This window comes from Centroberyx affinis, unplaced genomic scaffold (genome assembly GCF_046629955.1).
Source record: "Centroberyx affinis isolate AG114_WGS23_722 - 3 ecotype Tasmania unplaced genomic scaffold, CSIRO-AGI_Caff_v1 ptg002767l_1, whole genome shotgun sequence".
Taxonomy (NCBI): Eukaryota; Metazoa; Chordata; class Actinopteri; order Beryciformes; family Berycidae; genus Centroberyx; species Centroberyx affinis.
The window spans coordinates 67,978-92,432 of NW_027280927.1; the positions used below are offsets into that span (position 1 = coordinate 67,978).

The 24,455-nt window shown below is 43.4% G+C and overlaps 1 protein-coding gene across 1 annotated transcript in view; it reads right to left on the reverse strand.

Annotated features, from left to right (window-relative positions):
• The window catches only part of LOC139657863 (protein kinase C-binding protein NELL1-like), a 183,801-nt gene that overhangs the window by 62,324 nt on the left and 97,022 nt on the right, over positions 1-24,455 (reverse strand). The window contains exon 13 of the mRNA XM_071535810.1: positions 21,796-21,924. Coding sequence (XP_071391911.1) covers positions 21,796-21,924 — 129 coding nt within the window. The remainder of the gene's footprint in view (positions 1-21,795; positions 21,925-24,455) is intronic.

Sequence of the window (24,455 nt, forward strand, 5' to 3'; positions counted from 1 at the left end):
TAAGAATAGACTTTATGTTAGTGTGTATTGTAGAACTGGTTTTGACTAGTTTGAAGCGTGCATATTACATTAGTCATATATTGATTTCTTAGAAAAGGATGAACAAAGCAACTATACAAACTGAAGTGTATAAGAAACTGATATTTCTACCTTTTGGTCAGAGAATATCCCGCAGCCCACTTGAGTGTGTGTGCTTAAGGTTTTGAATAAAGAATCCATGGAAGACTCTTGAACCTTTGCTCATTCATTTTGACCCACAAGGGTGAAGCTCATTATTTTCCCCCCTACACACAGGAACTTGAAACTTGAGCAAACTTCCTGACAAGGAATTCCCTGCAGAAAGTCAACACTGTGCTTTTCGTGTTTGTGGAGTTAAGATGAAAAACATGATTTTAATTTAGCTAAATAAAATATTGAAACCGGAAGTGTTTTTTGTCTTTGTCATAGAGTATATTTATTTAAATGCTGCAAACTTTTGTCATATGCCATAAAAATGTGTTAGTGAACTGTTTTGTGGTCTGTTTTGACCGGCGCTACATTTGTCCCGAAAGTAGAATTGCACAGCTTCTCTTTTCAGTCTGATGACGTTTGATGTATTGATCCATGGGACAAAATGATTGTTTGTATTGGTAGGTCACGTGTGTATGTTGTCCACATTAAACTAATATAACTCTAGGTCAGTGGTTCTCAACCTTTTTCATATCAAGGACCCCTAATTTAGTCCACATTAGGGCCACGGACCCCCATTTGATGAGATTTTGTCTCTCGGACCCAAATCTGAGAATATTTTTTGTCAGATATGATTTTGTCCAGAATTCCATGACTATCTGTACTGTAGGTAGATTGATAGATAGAGTTTAACAATTCATCAATTTGCTGGGGACCCCCTGGAATGCCCTCAAGGACCCCTGGTGGTCCCCGGACCCCACGTTGAGAACCACTGTTCTAGGTGACTATCTTTTTGTGCTACAGTCGTCCCGGTCTTCCCCTAGTGGAGAAAAACAAAGCAGCGACAACGTTTACATGCGTGAAGCAACCGCTACTGACCAGACTCCAGTCCAGGTCTGATCCAGGTTAAGCTGTTTACATGAACCTTTGATACCCTGCGATTCAGCCTCTCTCCGCCGCCATGAATAAACCAGTTAACAGAATATTCCTGTCCACACACACACACACACACACATATACACACACACACACACAGTCCACAAGCAAACAAGTATGAAAAGCTGCGGCCGCCAGCTCTCTTCTTTGACTGAGCAACAGTAGCTTACTTTTATTACAGGGGAAAGGAATGACAATCCCTCACCATCATCCTTTTTGTTGACATCAAACTGTACCCATAATGCTGTGCGAATCTGAGTTTGCGCAGATGGCAAAAAGTGAAAGCAGTAAGATGTTTCCATGCCACAGTAACCGGTTTAATATGGGATTTAAGCCAATTTAACGGGTTTCTCATCATCAGAGTCAAAGCTTACGAAGGTGACTCTAACCCAGTTATGATGTCCCAAGTCAGTCTCAAGTCTTGAGGCACAAGTTTCCAGTCTAAATGTAGATTATCAAGTAAAGACCAAGTCAAGTCCATGTCATTAATGTCAAGTCTTAAGTCTAAATGTAGAACAGCAAGAGCAAATCAAGAGCCATCTTAAATTTACCATCTTAAAGAAAACCAATTATCTCAAACTTTTCAATGCAATATGGTTTTAATAGGATAAAAACTTGGTAAGAGCATCATGAGTTTGATTTCTATCATCAGTTTCAACTTCAATAAATTCAATCATTCCATACAAATTCAGAAAACAGAATTTAAATTCAGTCGTCTGCTGGAACAAATCTCATCACTTTCAATCTAAGTCATTTACACAAACACAAGATCTCAAGTCAAGACTTTAGAAACCTTTTCAAGTCATCAGAGTACAAGTCAGAGTCAAGTCCCAAGTCACCAGAACCCAAGTCAAGTCCAGTCTCAAGTCTTCTCTTCATGCATCAAGTCACGTCTCAAGCAATCAAAACTGTGACTCGAGTCCAAGTCATGTGACTCGAGTCCTCCGACTCTGATCGACTTAAAACCAGGTGACTTTAGGGTTAGGGGACAGAATGTGAATGTTGCCACTGACTGACATTTCAATCACAGAAGAAGAAACGGTGTGTGTGTGAGTGTGTTCGCTTTAATAACAGCTGGGTGAGCGGAAAGAGAGAGCAAGACAGAGACAGAGACAGAGACAGAGAGAGAGAGAGAGAGAGGGAGAGAGAGGGGGGGATCAGGTTAAACTAAGCTAAGCAGGGTGATGTGTAAAATGAAAGGCTGTCTGACCCCGCCCCCCCCCCACCTCTGGTCCGGATGACAGCCACGGCGTTGTTTCTGCCTGTGATTAATAGCCTGATAGCTCCCTGCAGCGAGGCCCCCCGGGGGGGGGGGGGGCGGACGGAGCGGGCCCTCTCAGGTGGGGGCCGTGTGATGCGAGCGCCCCCCCCCCCTCCGCGATTATATACATCCTGCGTGTCGGCAGATAAGAAACTGTTTAACCTTCTGCCAATCACCGCCGCCGACAGTTATTTGGTTTTTTCTTCCCGACGTTAAATTGGGAGCAAATTCCGCGAGCGCCGCTCCGAATCTCATATCTCACTCCATAAAGCAGAGGTTTCGGGGGAAGACAAACTTTGGTTTCCGTTTCATTGGAAATTAATAATCTGCAGCAAGGTGCGGCGGGTTCTGCCTGTGACAGAATTTAATGTCTACAGAAAAAAAAAAAATAAAACCCCCGGCTCAAGTGTTAACATCACATTGCTTGCTCAATCGTTTTACTGTTTTTTTTTTTTGGTCATACCAGCTTTTGAACGTGGCTTTCATTTTTTATTACTCAGCGGTTAGAGGGGTCGATTTCAGGGGTTCGGGCCTCTCTGTGTGGAGTTTTGCATGTTTCCACTGTGTTCAACTGGCAGTCCAAAGACATGCCAGTCACATGGATCGGAGACTAAATGTCCCATAGGTGTGAATGAGAGCGTCTGTCTATCTGTGTTTGCCCTGTGATGGGCTGGACACCTGTCCTGCCTGGAGCTAAATGCATGTTGGGATAGGCTCCAGCCCCTCTGTGACCCTGAATAGGAATAAGCGGGTAAAGACAATGAATGAATGAATGAATGAATGAATGAGAGCATTTCTACCTAGTAAGGATCCAGTCTAATCTCCTATAGAGCCAGTGCTGTTTAAGCTTATTTGGCACACCGTATTACAACTGTGTGTCGTTTTATCCTCATGTCTGTTTTCATTGGTCTTTTATGTTTATCTTAACTGGAAAGCACTTTGTAACAGTTGTTTTAAAAAAGTGTTGCTTTAAAAAGTTTTTTTTTTTTTTACAAAGTTTGTTATTAAAATAACTTCATCAAAGTGATTTTACTATCAAACAATTCAAAGTGATTTTACCATCAAATGATTTAAAGTGATTTTACTATTAAGCAGTTCAAAGTGATTTTACAATTCTCCATTTTGGGTTACAAATTTAAAGTTCTTGCTAAACTGAACAGAAAATGCAATATTCCAGCAGAGCAAAGATGAGCGGTGAAGTAGTTTATCTGCTTTTAAAGAGCAGAATAACATTTTTAATCAGGAGTAATGAGCAGTGCACAGCTCTCAACACATTACTCACTTTGTCAAGCTGATCATTGACCCCTGGCTAGGCCAATCAGACAGACAGCATATGCCCTAACAATATTATGTGCCCAGTCATTATGGTAATGGTCCTGGGTGTCAACACCCTGCTGCTCCACTCTGACAGGCTCCAGCCTTATCACATCATTACACACCATTACTATTCTTAATGAAGTCAACATCTCCGGAGCAGAGAATACCCTCTCTACTGTTTGACTCATTAAACTATCAAACATGTGAATAACCCGGGGCTCAATTATCCAGTCACTCAGCTGTCTTACCACCTGCCCACCGCCTCCGCACCGCCACACCGCTACTTCTGCCTGCACTGTCAGGAGGGTTTGTGTGTGTGTGTGTGTGTGTATTAGTGTTGTCCTGATTAGAGTTAGGTTGGCCAGTATTGGCTTTTTAGTAGATATACTGTAGGTTAGATATATGATGGAGGTTCCAGCCTGACCACAGCTACAGAAAACCAGTCTGTAAAACCTTCAATGGACTTTTATTTTCTTTGCACATTTTATGCATTCATTTCATTGGTGAATTATGTTTTATGGTATGTTTTTTTTTATTTATTTAAAGACAGTAATGTATCCCAGATTTTCTCTACCTTCAAATAAGTGGGAGTGTGTGTGTATGTGTTGGGGGGTGGGGGTTAGTTACACTAGTTTGGGTTTCAATGGAGTTTTAGCATCCCATGATGGTCTAAATGCTGTCTCAGAGGCTTTTCCACCCTGACAAGAATACAATTCAGAATCCTTGTAACTTTTGGCATGAAATATTGGCAATATCGGCAACTTCAGTCAAAAAATATCGGTATTGGCCTTCAAAAACCTATATCAGTCGAAGCCTAGTCTCTATACCAGAATTTGAACTTCGATACCAACACTAAGTTTAATATATGCAGTATATATTTTATATAATATCTAAAACTTAGATACTACTATGATACTATGGCAACAAGCAAAACCAGAAAGCAACATGTTGCCACGTTTGAGTAAAATTGTTTCATATTTGGCTCCAGTTTGAGGAGGAGATGAAGAGGTGGTGGACTCCTCTTCTTCTTCTTCTTCTGGTTCTCTTTCTTCTTCTGGTTCTTCTCCTTCTTCATCTGGTTCTGGTTCTTCTGGTTCTTCTTCTTCTGGTTCTGTTTCTTCTTCTGGTTCTTCTCCTTCTTCATCTGGTTCTGGTTCTTCATCTGGTTCTTCTTCATCTGGTTCTTCTCCTTCTTCATCTGGTTCTTCTCCTTCTTCTTCGTCTTCGTTGAAATGCACGTTTGGTGAAACTATTGAACATATATAACATTTGATATTGAATTAAATTGACAACACTAGTGACAACACTAGTGTGTGTGTGTGTGTGTGTGTGTACTGCACATGTGTGTTTGACGTGCAAGTGTGTTTGTGCAGTATGCAGGTGTGCGTCTCATCCATCAGAAGGTCTCTCACACAGCGTCTGTCACCTGGGAGTTCCTCACGCTCGGCACAGGACGTTTCATCACAGCCTGAAGGTCACAAGCCAAAACTCCACCAGCCGCTCATCAGTAACACTCAACCTCTGCAGTCAACCATCCACCAGCCAGAGGAACGAGCTCTTAAAAGACACACACCAGGGAGGGGGAAGACACACTGAAGATGAGCACTATCACACACACACACACACACACCAAGGTTATTATAGTTCAGCATTTTTCATTAGTTTTTATGTTTATTTCGTTTTGGATTTTTTGTTTTCAATTTCAGTTTAGTTTGAATTAGTTTTTAAAGCGGGTTTGCTAGTTTAGTTTAGTTTTTATCTTTTGAAAATGCTTAGTTTTAGTTTAGCTTTTATTAGTTTCAGTGTTAGTTTTAGTCTTTTTTGTAATATGGGGTATTTGTCAGGGGCGAGATTCAAAAAGGTAAAAAAAAAACGAAAAAACAAAAAAAATTGGAAGATAGATTTCATATCCACCCAAAATACTAGGCTTATGTATGAAATAAATTTCAATAAGTTTTGTAAACACACAATACAGTTTCAGTTAGTTATCGTTTTTTTGTAAAGCCTCGTTTTGATTTTTATTTCAGTTAACGAAAATGTTTTTTCACACCTAGTTTTCGTTATTTCGTTAGTTTACGTTAACGATAATAACCTTGACACACACACACACACACGTCTCTATTACTTTACTTATTAAGACTATACATTCAAACCCTCATCTTAACCCTTGCCATTACATCGTCCACCCAAATGCTGCGTTCAGGTCATTTTGGATTTACTGTAAATTCGAGCTTCCGACTGGCTAAAACCCTTCATCCATTCATCAGCATCCTGGTGTTAAGTACCAGCAGGACATGTGGGGATGTTTCACAAAGTGTGGAAGTGTGTCAACGCAGGCAGCAAACACCGATATCAGCTGTCCAAGGTAATAAAAATCTAAAGTATCAGTTATATTCACACTAACAGAATCAACACTACTTACAAAAAGCAAACAATATCTGCTGCGGTTTGTTTATGGTTGATTTTAAATTCAGAAATAAAAAATGATTCAACAGTTTTACATATTCAACTAGGGCTGGGCGATAATTCAATATTATCATTTATCGTCTTTCAGTGGAATCATATCGTGATGATATGAAGATATTTTGATATCGTGACACATTTCTGCTGTCTAAATTGATGAAGACAAGCAAATTTTACTTAAAAACTCTCATAAAATGAGGTATGGTAGGAATATTATTTGAATATTTCAGTTTTGTTTGACATCACACCTAACATTACCATTCGGTTCAATGAGATGAACATCAATTTGATTATTTAACGTGATTTTGCATACATGAACCATATCGTGATATATATTGATATCAAGAACAATCATTATGATTATAATACTATAATGTTCAACACACGGACGCTTGTAGCAACGAGATGTCATCCCATTATTTCACTTCTTAAGATTTGATGTGAACGCAGCGTTACCCTGATCTAAACCTAAACCTAAACCTGATCCTAATCTAAAGCCTAAACCCAAGTCCCGACCCTAAACTGAACCCTAGTAGGTGAAGCGAAGAACGGCCAAAATGTCCTCGCTTTGCAAAAATGCCCTCGCTTTGAAGATCTAAAGCTTAAATTAGTTTTCACAAGGATAGCAAAACGAGTATACACACACACACACACACACACACACACACACACACACACAGCTCTGTCCTTCTTGGAGAGGCGCTCTAGAGCTCTCAGACTATTAAACCTATAATTTAACAGACGATTCCCCGGCGAAACAACCGAAGCTACGAGCCAGCTGAGAGAGACAGAGAGAGAGTCAACTTTCCTTTTGGAATAGCAAATAGCGAGTGATTTTCTCCTCCTCCTTCCCTTTATCTGCTTTTTTTTCCCAGGATTCCATTAGAGGGTGAGGATACCGAGATTCCCCTGAATTATAAATGATAACGGCGCTTCGCGTACAGCTTTGATCGTGTAAACCTTGAAATAAATCGATGAGCTCTCTAGCCCGACTGTGAAACCATGGAACACTGGAGCGGGGCAACACTGCACCTTCTCCACGCAGCTCAAAGACTTTTGGTGTAGCTGACATGCTTTTCGGGCAACAGGTGCAAAGGAGCTAAGGCCCTTTGAGCGTCTCTATTATAGCCGGGAGCGCTCGGCAGATATTTCGGGGGGGGGGGGGGAAGCGCTAGCTGTGGCTCCCGCTGTTGCTATGAGACTACTGAAAAGCCCCTTCAGAAGCGTGGCACTCTTTTAGCTTCGAGGTTGAAATATTTTTAAACTTCCTGCACCTGAGCACCTGAGAACACTGTAAGAACAGGGGCAGGCTCTCAGTGTTGGGGAGCGTGCAGCAGGATGTCCAGTATGCTGTATCGTACATCTCAGGGAAATAAAAATAAAATACCGTGGAGTCCAATTATGGAATATGAACTTGTACTTATTGACTGATTCTTTGTCTTTGTCTATATACAAAATGAGACTTAAAAGTGCTTTGATGTCAAAAAGCCTATATTACTTTAATTTTTACAATGTGATTTGGCATGTATAAGATATGCATGTTAATTGATATTTTATTTTGTATCATTATTTTTCTATTTTATTTTATATATTTCTTTTTTTTTCTCTCTTTTAGGTGAGGTTTTTAGATAAGCCCGTAGTGGGTTTCTACCTAACCTGCACATGTAACTTTATTTCTATTTACTTTTTCTTTTTAAAAAAAGTGTGCAAATAAACTAACTAAAACTGCCAAGAGAGGAGAAAAAAGATGCCAATGCTGCAAAGAAAAGGTTTACACACAGCCTGATGCAGGGGCAGAGCATCAAAGATCTTAACCGCCTACACTACACACACACACATACACACACACACACACACACACAAACACTCAAAATCCACTTTTGTGCAAAGGAAAGAGGACTTGTTATATTACAAAAATTACCAAATCGGAAAAGGTGGCGTAAAGAGTTTGTGCGTTCAAAATGGCTGCTATCACTGCTGCGAGACACAGAAAGTCAGGGAAGCCAGGGAGAGGGTTTTCCATCCTGGAGTCTCGAATCAGATCAGAGAACGCTCCAATTATAAAAGGCACTTTAGGGCACAAAGGTGGCAGCACCTGGAGGATTTAGTCTTAACAGCTGAAGCGCACAATTTGCACTCGGTGATGAAAGGGGCTTTTTTTTGCCTGCACAGTGCACAGTGTTGGCACCACAGCTTGATTTGCATACATTTTCTATGTGAATAAGACAAAAAAAAAACCTGCGCTCTTTGTTCAAGTAACTGAGGGAGCAAAACAAATGCACAGATTGCCCTGGCAACGCAATCTGAGTGAATGTGGACCTCAGAGTCTTTCTTTTTTTGCTGCTACATAAACAGAAGTAGGAGTGTAGAAGACTCAGGTGTCTATTGCTGACAGAGAAGTATTATTTACTATTATTTGAATGGAGCAAAATACATATGTAATGTTACATGCGTTCATTCTGTTTAAAGTGTTTCTAGCACCTTAGGCCATTAAGTGAATGTTGCCTATTCCTGTTTTTTTTTAGATGTTTGCATTCTCATTGGTTGTTAAAAGTCACATTGGTTGTTAGTCACATGATCAGAGCAGCCATTTTTTCCTGTAAACAAGCTAGAGAACAGCATGATTCAAAACCTCTTTTAATCTCGCTCCATCTGCCTGTGTGATCCTCGGAGAAGCTTTGTTTGTGAGTAGATTAGTTCCTCTATGTTTTTCGAAATCATCTCTGCTCATATTTCATTGTATTTCATAATATTTGTTTACATTATTTCATAGTCACTTTTGTATTGTTTACAGTTTTCACACTACAACAACTTGACCACATGGAAGTGCTGTATCTTCATCAAACGGACGTACAAGTGCAGGTTGATAACTTGCTTTATGCTCCTTCATCATTGAAGCTACCTAGTGCTGCTTCAGTCAAGTCAGTCAAGAGTGTTTAGCTATCTGGTGATGTGTGCCAGAATAACATATGTCCATACACTACCAGTCAAAAGTTTGGACACACCACATTTTTCTTTATTTTTACTATTTTCCACATTTTAGAATAATAGTAAAGACATCAAAACTATGAAATAACACAAAAAAAGTGTTAAATCAAAGCTATCTTATATTTTAGATTCTTTAAAGTAGCCGCCCTTTGCCTTGATGGAAAGGCAAAGGCTTTGGAAAGAAATTCATACATAGGATCCACTTCACTATTTATATTTGTCTAAGAAACACATTTCAAGCACTTAAGCAGAAGCCTTTAGATCTAAATGGCTTTAAGAGAATGAGAAACATTCAATCAGGTGTGTCCAAACTTTTGACTGGTAGTATATATTCAAAATCCATTCAAACACATTCTTGTACCCACACAGCACACCTGCACACACTGACACACACACATACACACACACACACACACACACAATCCAGAAATGTTTCCCTTCACATTGTGGCGAAGCCTCTTAAGAGCCGGTGGAGCCTTCTTCAGAGAACGAACTCTGCAGTAACATTCACTGACCTTCACTCTTCTTCTTCGTCTGCGTCTTGGGAGACTAATGGAATGGCATCTGATGAATCACTGTGTGTGTGTGTGTGTGTGTGTGTCTGTCTCTGTGTGTATGTATGTTTCTGTTTCTCTGTATTTCTGTGTGTTGTATGTATTTTCCAGTAACGGCATCATCCCACTCCCCCCCCCCCACACACACACTTTCCTCCTGACCCCCCGCCGGCTCCTCTCGGTCGGGCTGGAAGAGTTGAATTAGCACACCGCGCCGGGTTACAGTGAAAGGTCGTTAATTGTCAGCGGGTTAAAATATGGCGTGAATGTATGGCAGTCGTGGGCAGAACTTTGGGTCATAAACCACTCCGTTCTGTCCCGGCACAAAAAAAAAACGCTACTCCAGGGAAAATCTTTGGCATGGACTCTTTGACATCTCAGATCAATCCCCACCCGGCAGAACTGTGGGATAATAGTGGGTCTTGGCACACACACACACACACATATCCCATCACTCCCTCGACAAAGGGACGGCTTTTAGAGCTAAAATAGTTTGAGGGGGGGGGGAAGAAATTGCTGAAGTCGTGGCTCCCGACTCAACCTCGACATATGGGCTTGAATGGAGTGATTCATGCTCTGTTGAAATGACACATTGGTTTTTATTAGAGTCTATACATTCATCGGGTGCTAATCTTCCCTTTCCTTCAAAATGCTCCTTCACTCCGGTAACTTTGTGTAATGGAGTAATTTAGTTCAATAACGCTCAGTCTCAGCTGATTGCTTGTCTTGTTCACTAGTCTGACTGAGTGTGTGTGTGTGTGTGTGTGTGTGTGTGTGTGTGTGTGTGTGTGTGTGTGTGTGTGTGTGTCTGAAAGGCCAAGGACACTGGCTGAGCTAAGTGGAGATGACTGATGTCCTCATAGTCATAATTGTGTCATTACCACCCTGTGGAACATGATCATTAGCCCCTCCAGTCTCTGGTGTAATTAACGGATTGGGGGTGACTGAAGGAAGACTGAGGAGGGACGTCTGTCACTGTCCAGACCCGACCGAGACACAGCCTCACACGCATGACGTTAGGTTTTTTTTTTTTTTATGGTCTAATGTCCCCGAGTTCAAACACTCTAGTGAAGGGTAAGCCTAGCCTCGCGAGAGATAAACGTCCCGTGATGCGTTTTGCGTTTCCGGTTTTGTCGGGAATAAACAGCAGAAGAAGAAGAAGAAGAAGAACTGGGTAGTTGGCATGAGCAGCGATAGCCACCATGGCTGAAGAGACAGAGAAAAGAGAAACTCAAACGGCATCAACAGGAAATCCAAGCTCCGCCCACACACTGTTTGATTGACAGGTGATCTGTGGGAAGTGCAGTGCAGAAACACCGCAGCAGTGTGGCTGAGCAATAAAGATGGTAAAAAACAAACAAAAACAAGGATTTTGTAGATTACCAATTTAATCAATAAAAAAATTATAGATTTTTGTTGATATTGGTGCCATATGATGATCACAGAGTATAGTTTACCCACCTTTTTATTTACCATTACATCACTGATGGTAAGTTTATGTGCTACTACTACTATCTGTGTCCTTCACTGTGACCCATTTTTCACAGTTTTCACAATTTTACACAATTTGCTTTGATATAAGCCGAGAAAAGTAAATTCAACCAGAAAGGTCAATCCTAATTTTGTTTTTTTTTAAATCTCATGAGCGTCACTAAAGGCCCTGCGGTGGCGTTTCCATATCAGCCATGTTTAGCTGCACACAGTCAGGAAAGCGACTTACCTACTCAACTGAGATTTGTCAGTGAAACTAGCTCACAGCGGAGATATAATCTGTTTTAATGAAGACTCTTTCTCCGGAGAGAGATTAACAAGAGCGGAGCTTGCTGTACTGATGTGTGACAGAGAGAGAAAACCACTTGTCTGACAGCTGGGTAATAATCTGCTACTGAGAATCACCTTCACAGTCTGATGACAAAATATCACAAGCTAGCTAATATGAAAAAAGGGAGATAATAATTTGTTTTTAGCACTGACCCAGAGTTATGAAATAAAACAGGCATTTAGACAATCTGCATTCACTTCCATCAGCCTACTTACAGCAAGTAAGTTGTCAGGCTTGCGATTGTGAGTTTCCAGGCTTGATTCCAGCAGGAATTTGGAAATGTTAGGGCACAGACCATGAAACTGAAGCCGGCGGACCCTCCGGCTCGAGGATTATAGCACCGCCTATACCATACCATCCCCTATAGCTCCCAAACGGGTAATGGGGAAGTTGAACCGGAATAAATTAGGGATAAAGATCCATACGAGGAAGGAGGCGAGGGAACCGAGCGGTGCCAAGGACAGCGCCGGCTATATTGGAACACGTGCAGTCGGAGAAGTGCAGATGGCAGAGATGGATGCCACCCAGAAGAGAGTTTTGAGAAGTGGGACAGCAAGGAGAGCGGGGTGGGGGGGGGGGAGTCAAAGGAACAGCGGGATACATACAGCCTCTCTCGGTGGAGTGGCTGTAATTCATTAAAGGTCTTCCGCTGACCTTTCGCAAGAGTGCACACACACTGTGACTCCAGCAGACCTCTGTCAATGCGGCGCAACAGGCCGAGTCGACCCCGACGCTCCACACGGAGACACGCTCGGTGTTTTCAGCAACCACGGACAGCGACTCGCCCTCCTTATATTTCCTCCACCTCCGTCTGTCTGTGCTGTCTGTGCTGTCTGTTAGCTAGGATGTTTTCCAAAAAGTTACACACAGATTTGGCTGAGATTTTGGTGGGCAGATCGTCACCGGCTGATTGGATTTTGATCCGGATCTGGGATATTACCACCGTTAGACCATAACCGCTTCTAATGCTCTGACTATTATGCTGCGTTCGAGTGCTGGTGGGAAGGGTCCAGGACTTCCAAAATTGGCTGCTGAACAGTGTCACATTGCACATTCTACAGCTATTTTTTTTTGTAGGAAAATCAAAATCAATCTGGGAGACAAACGATAAACAAACAAACCATTACGGCTTCCGCAAGCCGGAGAATCGTTCCGTGTTTGGCGGAGGTTTGCGCTCTATATTTCAAGTGTCCTTGTGTTTTGTCTGCCTTGCTTACTGCCTGTTCTGCACCCCCCCCCCCCCCCACCACCACCACCACCTCCCCCCCCTCCCCCCCCCCCCTCCGTCATCCATCCTCCCCTCTCCCAAATTGCCGGGCGAGACGAGCAGAGAGCCAGTCATTACGTTCTTGTTTTAACAGGGCGCGAGGCAGAGTTCCCACAGAGAGCCTGATTGATTCGCAGAAGTACAAACACAGCCAATTACTCTTTAATGCCAGTGAGTGAGAGCCAATTCACGCCGGCAGAGCCCCCCTCTCTCTCTCTCTCTCTCTCTCTCCGGTGCCACCAGAGACAGGCCCGCTGCTCTCATCATCGCAGGCTGGGTAAGGACAAAAATGAGGATTATCTAAACTGCTCCCGATCAATAAGTCACTTTTCTTTTGCGTTACGCTCTCAGCGCGCCGACACATTAGCTCTCATCAGCTCGGCCGTTTTGAGAACATTAACGGTAATGACCAGTAAACCCAAAAAAGTGATGAATCAGACCTTCTTGACACGTTATAGGTGTTGTGTTTCCGTGTGTTTGCTCTGGCTCTCGGTGTTGGTGTGCGTGACCGGGGGCTGGGGGGGTGGCGGTGGGTGGCGGTGGGGGGTGGCGGGGAGGGGAGGAGGAAGAAGCAGGAGCTGTCAGTGTTAGCGGATTAGCCGTAGCGTCAGGGTAGGTGCCGCACTCCGGGTTGGAGACACACCGCGTTTTCCCCGAAACGCTTATCTGAAAACCCAGGACAGCCACACACACACACACACACACACCACACACACACCACACACACATACACACACTCAAACACACACACATCCCCACTGTGGGAGCTCTGCAGGCAGGCGCTGCCCTTGATTAGTTCATTCCAGTCTAACCTCTGCGGACATGATTCCTGCAGGTTTGCACTCCCAGGGATCTGTCTGTGTTTCTGTCTGTTTGTCCCTGCAGCCTCCCCCTGCTATGAATATGTCTGTCTGTCTGTCTGTGTCTGTCTGTGTCTGTGTCTGTCTGTCTGTCTGTCTGTCAGTCTGTCTGTCTGGACGTCCCAGCCAGAAGCCAAACACCCAGCTCCCCTCATCTCATCTGCAAACACACGATAACAGCACCTCCATCAGCCACAGAGAGTCCTCCACAAATTACCTAATTCATCTTCCCCCGGTGCCCGATATGGATACCACATTATCAGCCGTGAAAATCTCAGCAAACAGGACTCAGGACATGAGCACATGCCATATGGGAAGCATTTACTGAAGCAACCAAAGCCTCCGGGCGGCAAGTCAAAGGGCAAGAAAAACATATAAGACATTTAAGCATATTATGTTTTCAAGCGATGGGATACATCGTCCTAATGGGGTCGTAAAAACAGTCTGATCCTGTCGGGTGTGCGGAAAAGAGTTAGAGCAAATTACCATATGCTCACACATGACAACAAGTCACTGGAAGCCCATTCATTTCCTATAGAGAGACCAGGGCAACTCAATAGTTCCAGCTGGTAAGTGCAGTATGGAGTTGACTGCAGCCATTCAAAGCTTCCCACTTCTCTACAACTTTTATTTGAAAAGACTACAGGAATAAACGTCTCTAAACGAAGCTTGGAGAATGGTTGCACTCGCATCCATCATGGGGGTCGATGGTAAACACTGAAGCCATTTTATTTTGGTTTTTTTCTGTTTATTTTCAATTAATCTACCTAATTAGCACTTGCCAGCTAGCTATGTTAACTCATCTGAACATTGTAACATACATTATCATTACATTGTAAAGGACAAAACCAAAACGTAGCTTAGAGACAGTAGCCCACTGCATTTTCTTCTCTTTTGATTTAGTTATTGTTATTTTAAATTGCAATTATTTGACTCTCTGTGAAGTGCGTTGTATTGCATTGTTATGTATGAAATGTGCTATATAAATTAAGTTCTATTGATCAATCGGAGCCTCTTGCACCGTTCACAATCAACCAAGAGGCTCGCAGTGCGTTCAAGCGGTTACAGCTGCAAGAACTACAGCAGCATTAGCACAGAAGTCACACCGTATTATCAACGAGAGGAGACACAGACGGAGAGAGAGCAAGAGAGAGAGAGAGCAGAAGAAGGGGAGAAATGTGCTGCGGTGTCGGTGCAGACTGACTGGAGATCAGGGACTTCACAGCGTATCTCCCAGGAGCCAGCTCGCCTGTTCGCTGAGGGGACACAGATCCCACATCAGAGAGTCAATCCCTGGGCCCAGCGGTCCGGCTGCTGTGGGGCTAAATGATAGCAGGCTGAACAAACAGAAATAGCCCCGTTAGGTTTGATGTGTCTGCCTCATGGTGGGCTCTAATCTTATTACCCAGAGCAGAGAAATAAACAGCAGGGGCACGGTCTGTGGGCCCAAAAAAAAAAAAAAGGCACTGGGAATCCGTGGAAGAATAAAGCCCTCTGCCGTGATTGAGAAGCATGTGAAGTAAAAAAAGGGAAGTCATCACACATATTTGATCAAACACAAATTAATTAGTTCAAATGAGACGACGCCATCGCCCGAATCGCTTCATGTCCTCCAAACAAAACACAGCGGGCCCGACAAAGCGGTTAAACAGCCTCTGTGTCGGAAAAAGTATTTCACCTTTTCCGTCTGTAATGAGAGGAGCGAGTGAGGAGTCGGACTTTGAATCAAAGGGTCTCGGATAAGAGCTGCTCAGGAGTTACACAACGGGAGCTAATGCTGCCACTAATGTGGGTATAGTGACCCGTGGGGGCCGCTTTAACAGCGGGAGAGTTTTCTATAACAACCTCCTGAGAGCACTTCTATGTAAAATGGGCTTTCGACTCGGCGTATGCGAAACACTCGACTCGGCTCGCGCTTCTTATTAACGGCTCTGACTTCCCCCCCCCCCCCCTCCATTAATGATCCAAGTCTTAATGCGCTCGCCCATAAACATTTCGCAAGGACACGCAACGGCGATGGAGCCTTGGATCGGAAGCACGGCGGAGGAGGAGGGAATGGAGCGGAAGAGGCACTTGAGAGGTCGCGGAGCCGTGCGACGGGGAAAAAAAAAAAAAATTTAAAAAATAAAAACGCTTCCCGCCGAGTGGGAGGCCGTTTGGCTCCGTCGGAAAAGAAATGGGCCATATTAGGCTGAAACGTATGCGCTACAAGAGAGATATGCGCTATAAAAGACACACTTTCGCTCCACATTAGTCCCACGCTGAGATTTCACCCACCTCTCCGCGAGATAGACAGAGGAACCTCCTTAGTATCGGCCGGCCATTTGGGAGAAGAGTCCCCGCTGCACTCAGCTGAGAAGCGAAGGGAATTGTGTTGTTTGCTTATAGGTGATGCAACTGTTCTCCCAACCAACAGCAGGTTAACGTGACAAACACTGGCACTTTCTTTATTCGGAGCTTTATTCGGAGCGGTTTCAACGCGACGTGCTTAAATAATACAGGACATTTTTTAGGGCTTGAATAAATAAGCTGTCAGCAATACAAAAACAACAGCGTTAACAATGTGTGTGTGTCCTCTGGAGCTGAGAGAGGAGCGTACAGGAGCTCTAGTGCAGCTCTGGGACTCTAAGAATATCACTGACAGGGTAAACAAGAGCTGATGAGGATAATAAGCCTATGATAAGCCCATTAGCATTAGACATGAAAAAGTACGCTGAATGGAGCAACATCAGGTGTTGTGACACACTGAGCCGGAGAACACAAGACCAACGCAGTGCTTTTACCAATGATAATCAGTCCTGTAACACCGGTGTTACAGCATTCACTGTAATGAAACACACACAATGCATCTTATCGTACACATACAATCTTTGATCCCAAATTAGAGACTTACTTGTGTACTAAATACTAATAGATGGACTTGGATACATACTGTATATTCTGTAAAGAATACCGTATGTGTTCGGGATGGGACGATATATTGAAATTCAATATATCAATAGATATTGTGGGGCAGAAAAAATGAATCGCAATATTCTGCCGTGGTAATCACAAATGAGAAGCCGTCTCATTTGTGCACAGTTTTCACAAGCTCTCCATCCAAATTATATCATTTGAACTTTGTAATGATGTTTTTAAATTGTTGTTTACATTCTAGCAAGACAATGGCATCGCTAGAAAGATTTGTGGCTCAGAAATAAAGTAAATAATTCTGCACAGTCATACTTTGTTGTCATTGAACTTTTATTTATCACATCCCATCGTGGTTGTATTGAATCCTGAACCCTATATCACGTTTTGATTCGTATCGTGAGATAAGTATATCGTCCCATCCCTAGTTTATGTGAAATGGTAAATGTGGGAATATGGAAAATGAATAAATGTAGAACCACAAATTCATGGTTCCCATTCATGACTGACTGTCACTGTGTTTCCATTTTTGTTTGAGAGAGAATGGTCAGGTTTTTCTGTGAAGAAGTGCCTCTTGTTCATCTTTATTCATTGTGGATTTTGGTCATTTTAGCTAGAAAAGCTAGCTAACTTCACCTTACGATGTTGTAGTGTGACATGAATGAATCTCCTGCGCCTCAGAAATCCCAGTTTATCAGAAGTTTGGTTTGGTCACATTGTAAGTCGTACCCACAACAAAATGTAGTGACAGGACTGTGAGAGAGCGTTTTCCACTCAGTTAGCCGGGAAATGTGAACACTTACCAGACTGACCTCAGGAAATGTTTACATTTCCTACCCAGCTGTAGCCTGGTATTCAGACTGAATGTCCATCTGGTTTCCCACTCCATTAGTCAGTCTGAACCAATCACTAGTGACTGACATATCCGGCCACTCTAACGTTAATTCAGTCACACTGATGCTGGGCGTATTTATTAACTTCACCAAGAATGTCAGTCGTTTTTGCAAAGAATAATAATATTTGTTGAAATCACCTTCTTAACCAACATGTTAAGAATATTATTCTGCCAAAACGGCAATGAAAAACTGTCACACGAATGGTTCAAACTTTAGCCTCGCCCACAAAGACACTGGACTCGATTGTTTCTCTGAGTGAGAACAAGCCGCTGACGAGGGAAACACCAGACTCTCTGAATCGCTCCACAAAATCTGAAAAGTGGTGAGATTCAGGAGTCTGGAACCAGGCTAACATTTACTGTCACATACTGTATATATGGAATGCCAAGGCTCAGGACTTATATTGTAAGCTCATGCAAAAAAAAAAAATTAACACATCTGTCTTGCAGAGGTTTTGTAATGCTTGTGGAGTTTTATCTGATGGATAAGAAAGAGCAGTAGGAGTAGAGGAGAAAAAGCTAAAGGTCTTCCAGGTGCAGAAACCTAACCTTCAGGTAATTTGTCCACAACACGTAACCTCGGTTCGAGAGTGTTGTGTCAGACCACTACAGCCGTAATGAGGCCAGGCTCAGGCTCACCAGTGACCACAGAACACACTCAGAACGCGCCTTTGCCCTCCATAGACTGTCATCACTTCATCCGCTCATTACGTTATATCAACCCGTTACAAGTCGCAGTGGGAGTAGAGGAGAAAAAGCTAAAGGTCTTCCAGGTGCAGAAGAGGAAGACGTGGCAGAGACGATGCCCTCCTCCCCCAGTTATCGATGCACACAGTAATTTCAGGTCTAGTCTAGCAGGCCGATGCCTTGTCTATCTTGCTCCAGGCTGCTGGTGAGGCTCAGCCAGCAGGCCGGCAGTAAGCCCTGTCAGAGGCCTTTGAGTTGCTGAGTGTTGACAAGACCAATCGATAGCAGCCGCTGCCTTCTCCCAGGCTTCTTCCAGGATTAGGAAGTGTTTCCCAAGCCAGAGGGAGGAGGAAACGCTTTCTCATCATCGGATACCAGGAGGGACGTTTCCAATTGGCCTCATATCATCAAGCTCACCAAGAAGGATGTCAGCACATACTCGGTAATGCAACTTTAATGGAGTAAATAGACACAGGCCTTGGTGGGCAGGCGAGGAGGTTATTTAAACTAGGAACAAACCATACTCATTAGTGTGCGCCCATGTTTGTGTTTTTGTGTGTGTGTGTGTGTGTGTGCGTGCCCATCTGAGTGTGCACGTGTGTGTTCTGCATATGTAAGCACATTTCTGCTATCTCCTAGATTAGACAGATGGCCTTGAATACTAACATATTCACCGCATACTCTTGCTATGTGTGGAAATAACTAAGTCAGGCCTTCATTAGCCATGCTGCAGCAGATAGGCACAATATGCTGCAACATCAACACATCTTAAACTCGTAGATATACATATAAATCTCCCTTTCAAATTAAAAAAGATAACTCTATATGGATTATAATTCAGATGATTGTCAAACAAAAATCCATTTGATTTAAAAGTGTAGATAAAGGCCTTTTCTGTGCTGAATACACAAATGTAAAGAGGAGGAAAATGTGATGCTGCACATTCAGCCCATTCTGCAAATTTATGACAAACTGGAAGCAAATACCCAAAGGCACTATGTCTTCCTGCATTTTGTTGAATGTGATCACATATAAAGCTGTACATCTTGCTTGAAGCCAAATTTCCCCATTCAGGACAATTAAGTATTCAACTTAGAATACAAGAGAAAGCGAGATAAGCTGAGCAGCTATCAGATCACACACACACCTCGGCTCTGGTATCCACAAGTTAGCTGCCTGCAAGTTCAAAGACAGGAGGCTTAAGATGACAAGTAAGTGTTAAATCCTCCGGTCCTGTGTGCAGCTCTCTGTTAACAAGTAAATCATCTCGTCTTTAATCATTCAACTGCACATTAAAACATTTATGAGGATACATTGGTCATGTTTAATGACAGCTTAGACCCGCAGCCAGAAGCGTTCTCCTGTTTATAAGGCAGGAGAAATGAATTTGCTGTGTAGAACATCTATTAGGATATCAGCACCGCGCCGTCAGCCGGCCGGCTTTTGTTTATGGGCAAAAAAAACGACATGAATAAATACATAAATAAATAAATAAATAAATAAATAAATAAAAGCCCCCCCCGTAAAACTCCTCAGATAAAACCATCAACAAAAAAAACATGATTACCCTAGCCTGCCGTGTAAGACATGTTATCCTAAGCCAATTTAAGATGGAGAGGTGAGAGCGAAGCCATGTCACTTACTGTACATCCGGACTCGAGCTAATCCATTTAGAAGAGAAGTTTGAGCTGCCTTTAGGGAGCAACCCCAAACATGGATAATGCCGCCACAGCCAATCGAGCCGTGGTTCAACGATTTACATAGCTGATCTAACAATCAGCGTTTCCCAGCCCTCACTCATATGGCGCGGGACCGTTGTGGATTGGAGTGGAGCTTTGGGTAAACCTCTTTGCCATGCAGATCAAACAGAGGCAGACAGACTGGAGGGGTTGTGGCTACACAGCTCGCAGTGTGTTTAGTGGATTCAGTATGCTGTGGCTCCAACCCAAAGACAACTGCGCTGAGCATCAGGCAAATCCTTCAATCCAGCAAGCGCTCCCGAGCCTCTTAATCAAATAAGGCCATTAGCTCCTCACAAAGCACCCGGCGCACCCTCCGGCAGCCGCGGACCGACGCTTTTCTGCAGTCGAGTCGTTCGGCGGCCCAGAGCCTCCGAAGAAAAAAAACAAAAAAACATTCGGCCAACTGCATGAACACTGATGAGAAAGAGCTCGACTGGTCTCCCGGAAGTTTGTGGAATGAGCACGACGGGCCCTCGTCATTTCCACGCAAAGCTCGGGATTTATCGGTTCGGACGTGAGCGGAGGCTACGATCAAATCTCACGTCAAGTCTCGACTCGTGTAGCAAGTTTTGGAGTCAGCGTGGACTTGCGGTGCCCATTAGACCATATATTCTGACTGGCATCTAAGCATATGCAGCCACATATGCATCACTTCGAAATATGTAACCTATGGCAAAATATTCTATTTTGTAAAGGCCTACATCGACTAGGTGTCATTTAGCCTATCCCAAACATAAATAGGTATTTTCAAATTGTTTGCAATTAACGGGGTGAACAGTTTTCTGGTGCAAGATTCATTTAATTTCTTATACATATCACAGATGTATAAATGAAATATTCAAACCTCAGCTGGAGTTCGGTTGTCGACGGCGACGCTGTTGACCGCAGCAGTGATTTCTTTCCATGCCGCATTTTTCCGACTTCCTTTGATGCCACTTTCCAGGCTGCCAAATAGAGCTAATTGGTTCAGTTGGACTTTGTGACGTTAGAGTTTCTATTTCGAGGTCAGAAACGTTTATCTAGGGGCGAGGCCTCTAAACCGAAAATATCTAGGGGCGTGATATTTAAATGACGATTGTTTTCAGCCGCCACATTTATCAACGTCCGATCATTCTTACGTTGTGATTAGTGAGATATGAACGTTTCATGAATCATCAGTCGTAAGATGATTCCTGCGCTCGGATCTGCGCTGGTTTCGACGTTAGATTGATAAATGAGGTCTTCCGAGTTCAAATAACGCGCTCCGTGCAAAAAAGTGAGAGGAGGAGATACGACTAGAAACAGTTAAGCTAAGTTAAACCAGGGTTCAATTCCTGACTCATGACAACAAGTTCTCTACTGGGAGGGAAGGTTTCATTTTTAGCAAGCATTTTTCTTATTTAACCACATGGCGAAAACCTTAACCTAACCTTAACCAAACTGTTTTCATCTCATCTTTTCATGTGACAAACGCATGAAAATATGTTTATGCAATGGTCACGTAATCCAATTTGTGCTATTTTCTCATTACTCCTTTGCGGTGCAGGAACCTAATCTTCAGGTAATTTGTCGACAACACGAAACCTGCATGTGTCTAACGGGTTTGTGCTCATTTCACAAAATTTCATAAGACCGTGTTTTGTCAGACCGCTGCTGCCGTAACGAGGCCAGGCTCAGGCTCACCAGTGACCACAGAACACACTCAGAACGCACCTTTGCCCTCCATAAAGACGGTCATCACTTCATCCGCTCGTTACATTATATCAGCTCGTTACAAGTCTCATTCTGCGTCTCACGGCCTACATAAAAGTCCTCGTTTTCCTCCTAGAAGAGGATAATGAATTAAACGCTGACACACCGCGGCTCGCATCGCTTTCAGCTAGTGGATATTATGAGTCAGACGGATGAGCCCTGGTTCAGCTTTAAGTTGGATGAAGTAGTCCTACCTTCACAATAAGTGGAATCCCCGTGGATGGAGGCATAGCCGCTCTTGCATTCACACTCTGCTTTAGTATTCCGGTTTTTACACTCCGAGTTTTCTCCACAAATGAGTCCCTCTGCGCAGAAGTCATAACCTGAAAGAGAGGGACAAAAAAAAAAAAAAAAAAAAAATTGTGGCTCAACACTGGATTTACTTAGGTCATAAAATTTGCTGACTGGAGGCATTGAAGAGCTATGTACACACACACACACACACACACACACACAGACACATGCACAAACAAGCAACCGTCTTCTTGTGGTCCACAATATTAGAAGCCTGTGGTGTAAAGTTTATGACTGCAGTAAATTTGGTGCAACAATAAAAGTTGTAGCTTCCATGAAAGCACGGACACACACACAGACACACACACAGACACACACACACACAAACACAGAAGCACATGCTGTTCACGTAGCTAGAATTATCTCTCAAAAAACAGAGACCGTGACCCACCAAGCCGACACTGAAGGAGTTACATGTATGTTTTTTTCCACTGCACTAGTGTGCCATAGCTGTCAGTCTGTGTTTTTCCATTAAATCCCACTCATGGTTCAACACAGTGTGGGCACAGTGAAAGCGTGCTGACACAGCAACCTTACGTATCTGATACCAGCCCGCTTTTACAGGCCGCCGCCAGGATTGACTAGCCTGGTAACGACCATCCTGATCACGTGACCTCACATTCTGTTTCGCTCCACGGATCAGTCTGGACTTCTAGCCGCCCGCATCGATTTCAGTGGGCGGGAACACTTGCCTTGACAGACAAGCTCCTTCAGCCAATCAGCGAATCCAAATTTAAATCCAGTCGACGCAGTTCCTGATCGGCCCGGTTACATTGTGATTTCAGGAAATCGATGTGGGCGGCTAGAAGTCCAGACTGATATGTGGAGCGAAACAGAATGTGGGGTCACGTGATCAGGATGGTCTCACCAGGCTAAGGTTGGACGCCATCGTGCATCACACACGAGCAACGCTCCGTTACAGCCGCCATTTTTTAATCCCCAGCCGGTGGAAAGAAAACAGAAGAATTGGAAACGGAGGAATATGAGGCGCTAATCACATTCTGAGATTCTCCAACACAATTTCACTTTCACCAAGTAAATGTGCTGAACAAGTTAAAAAAAAAAAAAAAAAAAAAAAAAAAAGTTGAATTTGTTGAAACCGGAAAATTATCTGCCAGTAAGATGATTTCACACACACACACACAAAAAAAAATCATAAATTAAGCTTGATAAGTCTGGATACAAGACACAATGACTTACAGTAATATGTCTGTCAGTGTAACTGCTGCTCTTGTAGCTTGTGCGACTGTTGTATTTTGATGTAATATTATTTCAAAAGAAAGATCTAATCCCAATACAAAATCCAAAAAAAACAAAAGACTCTAGTGGGTCGGCCATGACTGTTGTTGACACTGGTTGCTATGGTTCCGCTGTTGCTATAGTCATACATGTGCTTTCTGAACAGACAGACAGACGGGTGGAGACACAGACAGCTGGGGAGAGAGACAGACAGGCAGTGGGAGGCAGACAAACAGTGCAAATGATTGTCTCCTGCTCTCGAGGTATGAGCTGATGTAGCCCATCATCTCCTGTAATGAGTGACAGTCTGGCTGTACATAAAAGCCCTGAGAGGCAGGGGGCTTGGGGAGCCATTACTGAGGAAAGAGCTGTGTCTGCATTATTCTCTCTCTCTCTTTCTCTCTCTCCTTCTCTCTCTCCTTCTCTCTTTAGCTCTTTCTTCCTCCACCACCCCAAGGAATGGTGTGTACATATAAAAGGACTGATTAGGCAACGAATGCCACGTGTGTGTGTGTGTGTGTGTGTGTGTGTGGTATAGTACAGTTTGGATACCACAAACTGCATGAAAAGGAGAAAAAATGAAATGCAGCTGTATTTGGGATACACACACACACACACACACATACTTGCACAAACATCCCGGGCTGCAGGCTTCACATTTTTCCTCGCAGTAGCATGGGGGGGGGAAACGCTCGTTCGGTGACAAAATGTGTAATAACCAATTTGACAGAGCCAGTATGACTCTGAGGACTTAATGGCGAGGCACGACTAAATTTCAGAGGGGGAAACAAAGCACTGAGTCATGGAGGAGGGAAGAGGTCTGGAGATGATTTGGAAATAATGAGCGGCTCCGAGTTTTAGCAACCGTGGGCGAGAGAGAGGGAGAGAGAGAGAGAGAGAGAGAGAGAGAGAGAGAGCGACAGATAGAGGGGGGTAGGGAAGAACCGCTGAGACTCTAATCTTTAATTCTCAGTTCTTCTAAACTGTCCTCTCCCCCCTCCCTTCTCTCTCTTCTCCTTCTCTCTCCTCTCCTTTCTTTTCCTCTCGCCTCCTCCCCTCTCATCCCCTGTCCTTTCCTCTCGTTTCCTCGTCTTTCCCGTCTTTCTCCTTCCTTCCCCCTCTCTTCCTCTCCTCTCCTCTCCTCTCAATATGCTGAGTCTAAGTCACACTGCTTATCTTACTTAACGAGAGAGTAATTTTCTCCGCTCAGAACCTGCCCCAGGTTTCTTTCATTATGGCTCTATAGTTGACAGCCTCCTACAGTTTGTTTATTCAATGTATTTACTGAATTACCGGTGGCTATTTACCCTGCACCTCCCTG